General features: G+C 40.9%; 1 protein-coding gene across 2 annotated transcripts in view; it reads right to left on the reverse strand.

The window, feature by feature from the left end:
* snap91a (synaptosome associated protein 91a) overlaps nt 1–15,762 on the reverse strand; it is a 140,151-nt gene that overhangs the window by 76,407 nt on the left and 47,982 nt on the right. For both annotated transcript variants that reach the window (XM_052024472.1, XM_052024471.1), the window contains exons 4-6: nt 14,399–14,474; nt 6,892–6,994; nt 4,947–5,040 (exon numbers count right to left, since the gene is read on the reverse strand). In XM_052024472.1, the coding sequence (XP_051880432.1) occupies nt 4,947–5,040; nt 6,892–6,994; nt 14,399–14,474 (273 nt within the window). The remainder of the gene's footprint in view (nt 1–4,946; nt 5,041–6,891; nt 6,995–14,398; nt 14,475–15,762) is intronic.

Raw genomic sequence — 15,762 nt, forward strand, 5'->3', positions numbered from 1 at the left:
AAAATGCAGAATTAGCTATAGATTTCAAAGATTTATTATTTTCACTCAAATGCTCCATCAATATATGGAATACAGAACATGTTGGTCTAATAAGCAAAAATAAATACCATATGTCATAATCAAATATATCTGGGGATCAAGGTGAAAAAGATGTCAGACACTTGAAATTCTTAAGTTGCAGGCCAGGGAATATTTCTGTTAAAATCAGAAGTAAAACCATAACTTAAGTATCAGTGGAGGAAAAGTCAGTATTATCAGATAATGTTTCTAATCCATGACAAATGAAATCTTTGAAGGTACATTGTTGAAAGATGCAAAGAGTAAAAAATGCAAGTAACAGGGCAATGATGCAGCCTTAATTACTTGCACTTCAAACTACATATTTTTGCTTTCTGGGTTTGGTTTTTACTTATTTCAGTTAATGATACAGTTTGCAAATTAGGATCTCAAATACAGCTCTGCTAAAATGGGCAAATACTTATCTGCGGAAATTTATGATAAGCAAAAGGCAGTTCAACAAAATTGTGCATTTCTCAGGAGTTAGACATGTAATGTTTCATTCAGATTTAGATTATTCAATTATGTGGCATTATTTATTCTAATACAGCATAATTGGACCTCATTGCAGTTTGATTCCAGCAATAGTCACAATAGTGCTAATTTCCTTAATTTCCTTTGAGTCTTCAGCTATTGCTTTCCCGTAACCCCAACACCAATGAAGTTGTCTAAGAGAATCCCACATCAGAATTTTGCAAGAAAACCAGAAAGATAACAGGAAGGACAGGCTGCACAAGAGGTGTTCTGCTCTAAAGCATCACCACCCACATCTGTCTCTGACAGACAACTAGTGCATTCTAGGACTAATTCTCAATCATCAAGGAAAAGAGACCCAACAGCATGGAACTGAAATGCAAAGGTCTGATTAGGCACAATGTTGTTCAGTTCTATGGACATTCATTATCATGGTGTTACACTATAATTAGCACAGGCTGAACAAGATGGTGAAGAATCAACAGCATAAATGCAATTGACTTCTAGATGGGTGCAACCAAGAAAACCTAAAAAAAATTTCAGCTTGGAGTGAAAACTGAAGAGGCTTCTCAACAAATTGATAGTTTTAGAACTGTAAAATAGGGATCACAGAAAAGTTATAACCCGCAACGTTGTTTATCCCATTGTTCAGGCTAGTCAAAGAGCTATCCAACCTATTCCCACCTTCTAGCACATGTAGTTTTTGGCTCTTCAAGTACACAAAGTATTTTCTACAACATGATAGGGCTTCTACCTCTACCACCACCACCATTTTACCTAGCAAGTTTCAGACCCACATCATCCCTCTAATCCTTCTACCAATGATCTAAATCTATTCCTGATTAATGACCCATCTGCTATGGGAAATTATCCTGAATCTCTATTTAGACCTATCAATAAAAAAACTCACCCAAAGTGCCCCTTCAGGCTCCCCCATTCCAAAGAAAACACCCCCAACCTTTCTTTATCTAGAAATTTCCAGTCCTGACGACATCATTGTAAATTTCCTCTGCATCCTCTCCAGTGGAATCACATCCTTCAGTGACATGCAAGTTGTGGTCTGATTAATGTCCTGAAGTTCTAGCATAATCTCCCTGTTCTCATGTTCTATGCCTTAGCTAATAAAGCAGACCATACTGTGGGTCTTCACTTGCCTCAGTACCTGTATGAACTTTAAAGATTTGTGGACATATCCAAGGTTCCTCTTTGTGTCTTTGTATTCTCCCATTTATTGTGTACCTTTTTTTGCCTCATTTACCCTTCCCAAATTGGTATTGGTTTATTATTGTCACTTGTACCGAGGCACAGTGAAAAGCTTGTCTTACAAACCAATCGTACAGGTCAATTCATTACACAGTGCAGTTACATTGAGTCAGTACAGAGTGCATTGATGTAGTACAGGTAAAAACAGTAATAGTACAGAGTAAAGTGTCACAGCTACGGAGAAAGTGCAGTGCGATAAGGGGTGAAGTCACAACAAGGTAGATCGTGAGGTCAGAGTCCATCTCATTGTATAAGGGAACTGTTCAATAGTCTTATCACAGTGGGGTAGAAGCTGTCCTTAAGTCTGGTGGTACATGCCTTCAGGCTCCTGTATCTTCTACCCGATGGAAGAGAAGAGAGAATGTCCCGGGTGGGTGGGGGCCAATTACTGCTCAAGTGGCCACACTATCCTTTTGTGGTCTGTACCTTCCTCCTCACTATAAAATCACACGTCTAATTTTTGTATCATCTGCAAACTGTCTGAATCATTAATATATACTATAGCTGTAAGGGACTAATATATAGTCATGTGGAAACTCCATTGGTAAGTGCCATTCAATCTCAAAGACACTCATTAACCATTGCTTCCTACTGTGAAACAATCTTGAATCAAATTTGCCACTTTTGGATCCCATGGGCTATATTACTTGTCAGAATCTGCTAAAGTGCTGCATTCTGGAGACAAGACACAAAGACTATAGAAATGAGGCAAAAAATAGTGAGGTCTTGGACCGTATCCAGATTACAGAAGAGGTGGTGCTGGCTGTCTTGAGAAGAATTAAGGTGGATAAATCCCCAGGGCCTGACAAGGTGCCCCCTTGGACCTCGTGGGAGGCTAGTGCAGAAATTGCAGGGGCCCTGGCAGAGATATCCTTGGCCACAGCCAAGATGCCAGAGGACTGAAGGATAGCTAATATTGTTCCGTTGTTCAAGAAAGGGTCTAAGAATAAGCCGTAAAATTATAGGCCAGTGAGTCTGATTTCAGTCGTGGGTAAGTTATTGGAAGGGATTCTAAGGGACATGATATGAAAGTATTTGCATAGACAGGGCCTGATTAGGGATAGTCAACATGGCTTTGTCTGAGATAGGTCATGTCTAACCAATCTTAGAGTTTCTCAAGGAGGTTACCAAGAAGGTCAGTGAGGGAAAGGCAGTGGACGTTGCCTACATGGACTTTAGCAAGGCCTTTGACCAAGTCCCACGTGGGAGGCTGCTCCAGAAGTTTAAGTTGCTTGGCATTCAGGATGAAGTAGTCAATTGGATTCAACATTGGCTTAGTGGGAAAAGCCAGAGAGTGGTAGTAGATGGTTATCTTTCTGAATGGAGGCCTGTGTCTCGTGGTGTGCCGCAGGGATCGGTGCTGGGTCCGTTGTTGTTTATCATCTAATATTATGATTTAGATGATAACGTGGTAAACTAGATCAGCAAACTTGCGAATGACACTAAGTTTAGGGAAGGCTATTAAAGCTTGCAGCATGATCTTGACCAGTTAAGTAAATGGGCAGATGGAATTTAATGTAGACAAGTGTGAGATGTTGCACTTTGGGAGGACAAACCAGGGTAAGACTTGTACAGTGAATGGTAGGGCTCTGAGGTGTGCAGTAGAACAAAGGGACCTGGGAATACAGATCCATAGTTCCTTGAAAGTGGCATCGTAGGTAGGTAGGGTCGTTAAAAGATCTTTTGGCACTTTGGCCTTCATAAATCAGGGCACAGTAGAAGAGTTGTGATGTTATGTTGAAATTGTACAAGATGTTGGTGAGGCTGAATTTGGAGTATTGTGTACAGTTCTGGTCACCTACCTACAGGAACGATATCAATAAGCTTGAAAGAGTGCAGAGAAAATTTACAAGGATGTTGCCAGGACTTGAGGACCTGAGTCACAGGGATAGGTTGAATAGGTCGGGACTTGATTCCCTGGAGCGCAGGAGAACGGGCAGAGATCTTATAGAGGTATACAAGATTATGAGGAGTATAGATAGGGTGAATGCATGCAGGCTTTTTCTCCCAAGGTTGGACAAGACTAGAACCAGAGGACATAGAACATTACAGCACAGTGCAGGCCCTTTGGCCCATGATGTTGTGCCGACATTTTATCCTACTCTAAGATCTACCTAACCCTTCCCTCCCACATAGCCCTCCATTTTTCTACCGTTCATAGGTTTAGGGTGAAAAGTGAAATATTTAAGGGGAGTCTGAGGAAAAACTTCTTCCGTCAGAGGGTGGCGCTAGTGAGGAACGAGCTGCCAGTAGAAGTGGTAAATGCGGGTTCAATTGTAACATTTAAGAGAGGTTTGGATAGGTACATGGATGGGAGGGGTTTGGAGGGATATGGTCCAGATGCATGTAGATGGGACTAGGCAGAAGATCAGGTGGCATGGACTAGATAGGCCAAAGGGCCTATTTCTGTGTTCCAGTACTCTATGCAATGGAGATGGTCAGTTTTCTTGAGAAAAGATCACTGCTTCCACATGTAGAATGAATGACACTTACCAGCACATCCCTGCACATTGTCAAGCTCATTCTGTATGCAAGCATCATCTTTCATTGACCGAGAACTGGCAAATGGACCTGAACATTGCCATCATCAATCAGCCTGATACAGGGATGGTCATTTCCTGAAGCTAGGGGGATAGCACACTTTGAAACATTGTAGCACATGTACCAACCAGACAGCTAGGATAGAGCAATTGTGGTCGTGCAAAATTTACAAATCTGCTCCCATATCAAATGCTTTCTAAAGTAATTTTTACTTTAAAAATTGAAACATTCAAGTCAACAAATGAATTGGTGCGCGACTTGTGTGGACAATATTAAAATTCCATTCTTTTAATGGGAGCAATTATGACATTATGATATAATTCTGCACCACAAAGTTTCAAAATGCAAAGTATATATGGGATGAGAAGAAAAGTGGAAGTGCTCTGAACAAACATGCAAGAGTACAAATTGGAAATTCTAATAAGACCATGCATTTCTATGAATATAAAGTATCCATGCATCAGCAAAATGTTTAACATATGCAATCACATGCATGCGAGAGTTTTTAAAAATGCAGACAGATCTGAGATGATTCCCATTTACTACTGCAATGAATTGTTCAGTTCCAGCAATGACTCAAAAATATGCTGTCATGCTGATGAACTACTCACATCGAACTCCAGCAATGCATCCAACTGCCCTTGCAGTATTGGCATGCCTTTCAACAATTTTTCTGGAGCCATAGTTCGCATTGCACCATCAGCCCTGTTTAAAGAGACAACATGTAAGCAAAATAAATTTTACTTGCACGTGGATACTTACGTCGAACTCCAACAGAGCATCCAGATGTCCTTGAAATATCTGCATGCTTTTCAACAATTTATCTGATGGCATAGTTCTCATGACACCATCAACCCTGAAAAAGAAACCACAGGTTTGGACACTACTTTTGTCTCTTGTAGTTGTCCAATTTGACCTTGTACTTGTTGTAGGGATGGTACATGCTGAAACTATGACAAGACATTTGACCAAGACATGCATAGAAAATTCAGAATTGCTCAAATTATGGAGATAAAAAGATAAACTGAGAAATACTACTGGACGGACATGGGGCAAACAGCCTCCTCCTGTGATACAACTTTGATTCTACTTCAACTGGTCAGATGTTGTTAATCTGGGTTTATAAAATTAAAGCAACAGATAAAACATTGAGGAATACATTTAAGACAGGTTGTTAAGATATTGATTACCCTTTCAGAAATCTTCTTGGACAAAAATCTAAAACATCTCATCAAAACAAAATGGCTAGTTTTGGAACAGGTAAGTTAGAAGGGTTTAAAATCAAGAGGGCAGCAAGAAATTAGGCCATAATAACAACAGAGCTACCACAAGCATAGTTGTCAAAAATGGTTCACCACTGTGTTATTGAATTATGCAAATCCATAAGCCTGGCTTCATGGAAATAATAGGCAAAGAATAAAGGTCAATGCTCCACTTAATTAATGCAGTTGGGGGGTGGGGGGGGGGTGGAATTCATTGCTCTAGCAAATATGAAGCAAGAAGTTTGAGGTCTCACATAGTCCACTTCTGCTGTGTTTAAGGAAATAGTCTGCTTCCATTTAACCCTTTTCCTCTTTTCATAATTTCAAATACTTCAGTCACAATGCCCTATAATCAGAGTTGTTCTTAAGAACAGTCCCAATATTTTGCCATCTTGCATGAATATCCTAAATGCATATTGTAAAAACAAAAGAGGTAGCTACAACTTGGATAAACAGACACTCGAGGAACAGCATCTTTCATCTGGGTGCATTATAGCCAATGGGTAAACCTCTTTCTTCCCCCACATCCTTCTCCATTGAAATGGCTGTACCTTTATTTTAATTAGTTTCATTGTTCAATTACATCTCCAACTGCTGAGTTTTGAAGTAATTTTTACTTTACCAACATTGATCTGCACCCTATCACAGATATTCCCTCTGTTCTATGCACCCCTCACCCCCTCTGCAACTTAAAGAACTCATCTTCTCACTTTTCCAGTCTTGATTAATGGCTTTTGAATTGAAAGCAGAACAGATTTGCTCCCCATTGATGCTAACCAAATTGCCAAATCATTTCAAACATTTTGTTTTGAATTTCTAGTACCTATATTTTTCCACTTCTGTCAGCATTTGCTCAATGTGTTGATGGACCATCCAAATTCAGTGGTCTCTTTCATCACCTACAGCTGGATGCAATGGAAACCACCATCTTCTCTTCTATTTGGTTGCACAGATTTCTCTATGGCAACAATCTTAATGGCCAACTTCTCTTAACAGGAAGTTAGTCATAACTTTAGTTGCTTCAATCTATTTCAGATCCATTGTACGACATGTTTGTGCTCATCTATCATTTTAAAAAAATTGTAAGATGTGGCATAAAAATGAACAGACCAAAATTTATTGCAGTTGTAATTGTCTATGGGTATACTGTATAATATTCAATGACAGCTTACATGCTTCAATAAAATACTGAATTGTTGTAAAATTTCACAAAAATCTAGGACAAGGAAAATAATTAAAGAATTGTTGAGTTAACAAGTTACTGTATAATTCACCCACAAAAATTCAAACTTACCCTTTTTTCACTCTTGCAAAGTCAAATGCCATCTGTCTGTAGGAATATGCTTTTTCATTTAAATATCTGCTGTATCGCCTAATAAATGTAGACATATCATAACCTGCAAGAATTAAAGTGCAGCTATTTTTGAACAGCACATACAAATTCCATTACTTTCTACTTCAACTTGATCATATGCACTGACATTTACAGGCCAATGCTTCTAAATCTGACAGATTTTCCTGCAGAACAACGTTTTAAGTACTCCATTTCATTCTTACAATAACTAGATTTCAATGTTCAGGAAGAGATTAAAACAGGATTGTGCAAATGAAGTTAGCATTTCACCACAAAATGAGAATTAACATATTTTGGAAGCTTGCTCTTCCAATGCCCCACAAATCAGTGGGCCCTTTAGCCATACTTAAAAGGTTCCACTTACCTTTTTCCCCATTTGAAAGGATCCACTGTATTTCAATTAATCTTGGTGCATGCTCAGCGAGTGCTGGGAAGCCTGCTGAAGTGTGTGCTGCCCCAATCAGAATCAGATTTATTATTACTGACATATGTTGTGAAATTGGTTGTTTTGTGGTAGCAGTACAATGCATGGCAAAGCCATAAAAATTACTATAATTTACAAAGCTAAATAGTGCAGAAGAGGAATGACGAGGTAGTGTTCAGGGACCACTCAGAAATCGGATGGCGGAGGGGGAAGAAGCTGTTCCTGAAACGTTGAGTGTGGGTCTTCAGGCTCCTGTACCTCCTTCCCAATGGTAGTAATGTGAAGAGGGCGTGTCCTGGATGGTGAGGGTCCTTAGTGATGGATGCCACCTTCTTGAGGCACCACCTCTTGAAGATGTCCTTGATGGCGGGGAGGACTGTGCCCGTGATGAAGCTGGCTGAGTCTACAACCCTCTGTAGCCTCTTTCAATCCTGCACGTTGGAGCCTCCATACCAGGCAGTGATGCAACCAGTCAGAATGCTCTCCACCATACATCTGTAGAAATTTGCAAGCATCTTTGGTGACATGGCAAATCTTCTCAAAGTCCTAATGAAGCAGAGCCGCTGGCATGCCTTCTTCGTGATTGCATCAATGTGTTGGGCCCAGAATAGATCCTGAGATGTTGACACGCAGGAACGTGAAGCTGCTGACCCTTTTCACCGCTGACCCCTCAATCAAGACTGGTGTGTGTTCTCTCGACTTCCTCTTCCTGAAGTCCACAATCAATTCCTTGGTCTTGCTGATGTTGAGTGTGATTGTTGTTGTGATACCACTCAACCAGCCAATCTATCTCACTCCTGTACGCCTCTTCATCGCTATGAGATTTTGCCAACAACAGTGACATCATCGATGAATTTATAGATGGCATCTGAGCTGTGCCTAGCCACACAGTCATGAGTGTAGAGAGAGTACAGCAGTGACCTAAGCACACATCTTTGAGGTGTGCCTGTGTTGATTGTCACTGAGGAGGAGATGTCACTACTGATATGCACTGACTGCAGTCTCCCAACGAGGATGTCAAGGATCCAGTTGCAGAGGGGGGTACAGAGGCCCAGGTTTTGAAGCTTGTTGATTAGTACTGAGGGAATGATGGTGTTGAACGCCAAGCTGTAATCGATAAACAGCAGCCTGACACCTGTTTTGCTGTCATCTAGGTGCTCCAAAGCCAAGTGGAGAGCCAGTGAGATTGCATCCGCCGTAGACCTATCGTGGTGATAGGCAAATTGCAGTGGGTCCAGGTCCTTGCTCAGGCAGGAGTTAATTCTAGCCAAAACCAACCTCTCAAAGCACTTCATCACAGCAGAAGTGTTACCGGGCAATAGTCATTGAGGCAGCTCACCCTGCTCTTCTTGGGCACCGGTATGATTGATGACCTTTTGAAGCAGATGGGAACCTTCGACTGCAGCAATGAGAGGTTAAAGATGTTGGGGGCAGGCACGGTAGTGTAGCGGTTAGCGTAACGCTTTACAGCGCCAGCGACCCGGGTTCAATTCCTGCCGCTGTCTGTATGGAGTTTGTACGTTCTCCCCATGACTGCGTGGGTTTCCTCCGGGTGCTCCGGTTTCCTCCCACATTCCAAAGACGTACAGGTTAGGCAGTTGTGGGCATGCTATGTTGGTGCCGGAAGCATGGCAACATTTGCAGGCTGCCCCCCAGAACACTACGCAAAAAATGCATTTCACTGTGTGTTTTGATATACATGTGACTAATAAGGATCCTATCTTAAACGCTCCAGCCAGTTGGTCGGTACAGATTTTCAGTACCCTGCCAGGTACACAGTTGGGGCCTGACACCCTCTTGAAGGATGTTCTGATGTCAGCCTCTGAGACACAGATCACAGGGTCTCCAGATGCTGTGGGGATTTGCATGGGTGTAGTGTTATTCTCCCTTTCAAACCATGCATAAAAGGTATTGAGCTCATCAGGGAATGAAGCATCACTGCCATTTATGCTGTTTGGTTTCACCTTATGGGAAGTAACGGCATGCAAACCCTGCCACATCTGTCAATTGTGACTAACTTCACATGGAATTGCCTTTTTGCTCACAGAATGGCTTTCCGTAGGTCATACCTGGACTTCTTGCCAAGTTCTGGATTGCTGGTCTTGAACACCACAAATTTGGCCCTCAGCAGACTGCAAATCTCCTGGTTCATCTAGGGCTTCTGGTTTGGGAAAACTCGGCATGTTCTCCACGGCACACTCTCATCCACACAGGTCTTGATGAAGTCAGTGACAGCTATGGCATATTCATTCAGATCTGAAGATGAATCCCTGAATATGGTCCAGTCCACTGATTCAAAGCAGTCCTGTAAACGTCAATCCGCCTCCCTTGACCATACCTTCGCAGTACTCATCACTGGTGCTGTGGTCTTCAGCCAGGTGATCAGACTTGACGAAGTGTGGGTGCTGGATGGCATGGTAAGTGTTCTTGATGGTGGTGTAGCAGTGATAGAGTGTGTTGGCTCCTCTAGCTCTGCAGGTAACATGTTGCTGGTTGTTTGTCAGAGATTTCAAGCTGGCCTGGTTTAAGTCCCCATGATGATTGGGATGGCATCAGGGTGTGCTGTCTCATGACTATTGAGCACGGTGCTCAGCTCCTCCAGTGTCAGCTTGACATTTGCCAGGGGTGGAATGTACACCACTACCAGGATGACAGTGGAGAACTCCCTCGGCACATAAAGCTCCAATAGACTCCACCAAGGAGTCACTGGTGCAGCACAGGGGGAACCAACAGCAGGGCAGAGAATTCCACTATCAGCAGTGGAAACCAGGATTTTGTGAAACATGGACAAATCTAAGTATTTGTGCTGGCATAAGATCTGAAGGTCTGGGCCACTGGAATTAAATTGCCCAACATTTCACTATACAATTGTTACAACTGAGTAAAATCAAGTTTTGATGCAATTTCCATTAATAAACTAAGAGTTCTGTTTGAATCAAGAACGTTTCAAACTCTGAAACCAAATTAGATTCCATACATTTACACTGGGCGTAACGTTCAATTTCATTCTATTAAGCATACACAGAAGTCTTGCATTACTTTACATCCTTCATTTAGGAAGTTACGGCAAATGAAAGCATCTCATTGCATTAGTGCATTTCACATATTGACATGCTTTCCTCTACTTCAGTGATATTCAGCAATTAAATCAGTTGTTTTGTTTTGTTTTGTTTGCAGGTACTAATTATATACATTGCCCCACTTATTCTGTAGTTTCATGTGTACATATTTAGCTTCAAATTCTGTAGCCAAGGTGCCAGACACATGCTTGCTTGCTACTGCTCCATATAATCAGCTGTACATTAGAAATCCTGCAGCCAATGACTGATAACATATTTCCTTTCCCCCAAGTAATGATGCCATGGTCTTTGCATGACAGCACATTCTGATATTTCCATCTCCAGCATGCATGAATTACCACTGCTATCTCCTCCAAATATTTTCAATTAATTCCACTCGCCAAATTCACCTTAACATTTATCAACTCACATGGGAAAGAAAAGAAATCAAATATATTTTAAATTTGAAATTCAAAAATGTATGGCTGGGTCTTAAAAGTTTACCAAAAGATCAATTCTGTTGAGAATTTGTGGTGGTATGGTGACCTGGGGAGAGAATCACCCAAGTAACTTCCTTCCAGCTTGTTAATTTTAAACCAGAGTCCTTTCCCTCCCTAAAATCTAACAATTGCTTTACATGGAATTTCCCTCACCTTACGAAATCCAAATTACTCTAAGGTGATTATAAATGAAAATAAATTTAACTCTGCGAGCTCCACCCTAGGTCTTGTGCATTCAAGTCATTATTTTTTGTTGCTTCTCCCCAAGACACACAAACCATTGTGCTAAACATTAACTATGTAGGGCAAGTAAATTTAACTCAACTCTTAAATTTAACTTGATGGTACATATGGATGAATTGAGCAAATTTGACTCAATCCACATTATGCACACAGTACCTGGGGCAAAGCACTTGGACAGGGCTGTCTGCAGCTCCTTTTTAAATCCATCAGCACTAAATACCACCACCTCCATGCTGACCAAGGCAGAGACAACAGATTTGATGAAACAGATTCAGCATCAACCAATACCAACATCTCCCTGATACTCTGGACACCTCCACTCAACAGGCCTCAGAAAATACCTGACATACACCAATGTCCAGGTGGTCACATCAGCACTGTTGGGTTAATTTCCTGAGGAAGTAAAAAGGTAAGAACATTTGATACCAGCATTTATCTAGGATTTGTTTGACAACTCTAAATTGTCCTCCTCAGACAGGCCAGAGATGCCTGGGTAGACTGTTTTGCACTTCCAAAAGGTTATTTAATAAATTTTCTGCAGAAAGGTACCCTTTCACCCTCTCCACCGATGTCATCTGATCTACTTCCAGCGTTTTGTTTCACTTCGGGTTTCTAGCATGGACAGTTCTTTGCTTTTGATTACTCAAGCTTGAGATAATGGGGACAAGTTAAAACCCACAGGTTATTAAAATGGATAAAGGCTAAGTGCTTGTTTGAGAGCAATGGGAAGGGTGGAAAGTCAAGGGGCAATTTCCTGTTCTGAAGTGCAACAAGTGCTCTCCAGCTCCTGTATCGCATTTGCAGCACAAATGCACACTTGAATCATTTTGCAATTAACACTATTGTGAAAGCATTAGTAAAACCACATTGCACACCTAGATTATACAGATTAGATATCATCCCAAAGATCATGACACATTGCCAATTTAAGAGCTCAATCCTCTTGTTCTCCCTCTCCTAACTTGACACAACTGAATATTTATTCAACACCAGGAACCTCAAACTACCCACTATTCTCAACATCCTTCCTCCAAAGCACAAAGGGATCAGTAATTGTTGGAAGGATGATTATAAATAGATTTCTTTTATCCATACTTTGATTCTACAAGGATTTTGAGTTTCATAGCTTGTGCAATGGTTTGACAGGGCATTTCCTAAATTCAAAGTTTCTATACAAATCTGTTGCTCCCAGACATCAAAACATTTGTAGGATGTTCAGTTTCACCAGGGTGCAGAGTGACATTGTCTACTCATCTTTACTTTGGGGGCATGGCACATTAGTTCTAACCTACACCTGAATCATGAGGGACACCGCTCTTAAACTTCCAGTTGTTGCATGACTAAATGCAGTGAGTCATGAAGGTCAGTTCCAGCATCTTAGCTGAGTCACAATGCCTTTATTCTGTAACAACCCACTGATTTTCTGCACAAACCTAGCGTACCTACTGACAAATGTTATCCACCAACAACATGGCTGATCATTCCGATGTTCAATTCACACATAACCTTGACATAATACAAATAATGGAAACCAAGCTGCCAAATAAAAATTTGGGATTAGACTACTGGCACAGTGAAATAAAACTATTACTTCTTGGACAGCAGAACAGGCATCAAAATTTGTTCTGATAAACATGCTACACAGGCCTCAACATTCACCCCCCCCCTCCCCCCCACTTAAAGGGAAACAGCTGAGGAGCACGAGATGACAAAAAACAATCTTGATACTCCCTACATCCAGAGTATTAAACAATTCAACTGCAATCTTAGTTCCTCAGAGGAACGTTAGATGAAAATGATATTCAGTATTCAAAACAGTAACCCTTAATGTGTAAAAACCTCAACTATTTGCATATTGAATAAAAGTCAATGAAAGCAAAACATAATGCATTGAAGTGAAGCAATTCACACAAAATAAAAAACAGCTGAAGTAACTTCTGAAAACGACATTCGGAGCAACCAGTTAATACTACCAGAGACACGGCTGCAGATATATTTGTTGGGTTGACAACTGAATATATGGTTACTACATTTTAGGATGTGAAGGTCTGAAATGATTTACTATAATTGTTCCAAGAATGAGAGATTTCAGCTGCAAGGTTACAACTGAAGCTGCGATTGTTCTTGAAGTAGAGAATGGCAGACTTAATAGACGTGTACAAGATCACAACTGGTTTAGTTACAAGAAATAGGTGGACGCTGTTCTCATGAGCAAACAGTTCAAGGATCAAGGGCTTAGGATTTAAAATCTTATGCAAAAGATACAAGAGGAATGTGGATGAGAATTACCTCAGTAATAAGAATCCAGAACTCACTGTCTGCAAGGCTATTGGAAATAGAATCAGTACTTGCAGAAAAATTGGATGGGTATTTGAGAGAATAATTATCAAGGTTATGAAGAACAGCAGGGGAATGGGACCTGCCAAGTGCAAGGATGACTTGTTTCAATTACAGTGCTTTGGATTAGGAGATGGTTGTAAGGCCTGTGCAGGATCAGCAAATTCAATCATAGGTGGGTTAGCAGGTCTTTGGTAGGACATGTAGATGGTTTATTTGGAAGGTTCTGTGCTCCTACCGCCATGCTTGCTTGACCTTAGTGTGCTTCCAAATACATTCACAGTGTCTAGTGCTTTCCAGGATGCTCACCTTTTTTAAGCATTCCTTATCTCCTAAATATATCATGGTGAAGGAGCTTAGAGTAGAGTGCCTGGTTTGGGAATCTGTTTCAGGTACACAGCCCACCTATGGGAACCTCAGGGCTGGGGAAGTTGGTCTTGGAGAGGATGCTGCAGTTGGTTCACTATCCAGCCAGTCGAATGAAGGGATTTTAGAATTTTGCAGGAAGTATTAGTTGTACCTTCTGGTGCTATGAGAACAGTGTGCTTTGAGCGCCATGTCACATGAAATACAAACTGATTTTCCATGAGGCAAGCCCCTGATATTATTTGTAATTAATATAGTATCAGAGTACAACATTCTGTTCACTGTATCCATGGAAAGAAATTAAACAAAGTCTTCTAGAATCCTTGTATATTTTTCCAAATATCACATCACTGCAAACCCCACTGAACAAAGTAATTCAAATCTGTACCCATGAAAGTCATCCATTCATAATATCAACATGGAGAGAAAACTAATCTATTTCTCAATACTTCAAATATATTCTAAATATTGAAGTTGAAACAGTAGTTCCTGTTCAAATATAAAGGCTGATATCTTACCATGTGTTCCACTTTTGTCCAAAAAATTGCTGAGATTGAACAAAGTATTTCTAGATGCCAGATACTGAATAAATCTCTGCAAGATATAAAATTGTACATAATTTAGTTATATGTGCATACATATTGAATAAGTTAATGCAACTACCACTTCTAATTGCTTCATATTCATTTCTAAAATTCAGATGTTGATTTACCATATTAAAAGTTCCCAAGTGGCTGCACACATTATTGATTCCACGGTGTTCAGCATTTTAATCATCTTTCCCAGCTTTTCGTACCTTCTGATTCTTCACTGAATGCACCTTTAACTAGGTTCCTCCTTCCTACAACTGATATACTTAATTTCTATTTGTCCTAATCTTGATATATCTTTCCGTGCAGTTATTATTTCACTTTTGTTAGTGTCCAGCATATTTGGTTTTTTCCATAATTCACTTTAAGAAACAAAGATGACTTTCCTAGTCAATGCTGGGAAACACATTTATGGAATGTTACTGCAAGTACTGGAGCTGCATTCTTGCCTGTGACCCAGGAATTAGCTTAAAGTTCTTAAATCACTTCAAAATCATCAAGTATTTTCAAGAATTTAACCTTGGTAACTAGCTCATAATTATGAAAATGTTCTTTCCTTTCCCTCAAGGCCAAGTAAATGGGGAAAGATTGCCAGGAGGAAAGCACAATATCACCAAGCTGGAAGAGGCATTTTCAGAGTTCATTTGAGGAATGGCAAGAGAAATAAACTAAAATTCTGGAATGAAGGCTTTGCATACTTCTTCAAAAGAGAATTTTTTTTTGCTTTACAGCTTCCACTTTCTTTCAGCAGCTTCTCCCACCTGATCAGGTGTGGCAGGGGCTGGCAGGGAGGAAGGAACACAGCAAAAACAGTCAAGCACATACACAAGAGGAAGAGTATGCTTGAGGGTCTGCATTTACATTGAGTCAGACTCATAAGTACAGTCATACAGCAAAGAAACAAGCCTTCAGCCCACCATGTCCATACCAATGATCAAGTAGGCAGACATTTTTCTTCTCTCTAACACCCTCTAAACCTCTTAGCCCTTTATCCTAAAATTATGCCATTGTAGCCGAATGCAGTGTGTGGCAGAAAAGAAAAAACTCAGAGACATGGAGGCTGGACTGGAGCACACTTTACTCACTGGAACAAAGTGCACGTGCTCACAAAAGTACCCGAGAGCCTCTCCGGTGGACGTAATGTGAGGTCCCTGCCGGAAGGCCCTCCCCGTGGTTAGTCTACGTCTCGCTCCCACACATGTGCCCGATGGTGGTTCGAGTTCTGCGGGTCCGGGCCGCTACACCGCCCTTCCCCCCCACGGAATCGCCCATCGGAGGCGTGGGATCCGCAG

The sequence above is a fragment of the Pristis pectinata genome, chromosome 10 (genome assembly GCF_009764475.1).
Source record: "Pristis pectinata isolate sPriPec2 chromosome 10, sPriPec2.1.pri, whole genome shotgun sequence".
NCBI lineage: Eukaryota > Metazoa > Chordata > Chondrichthyes > Rhinopristiformes > Pristidae > Pristis > Pristis pectinata.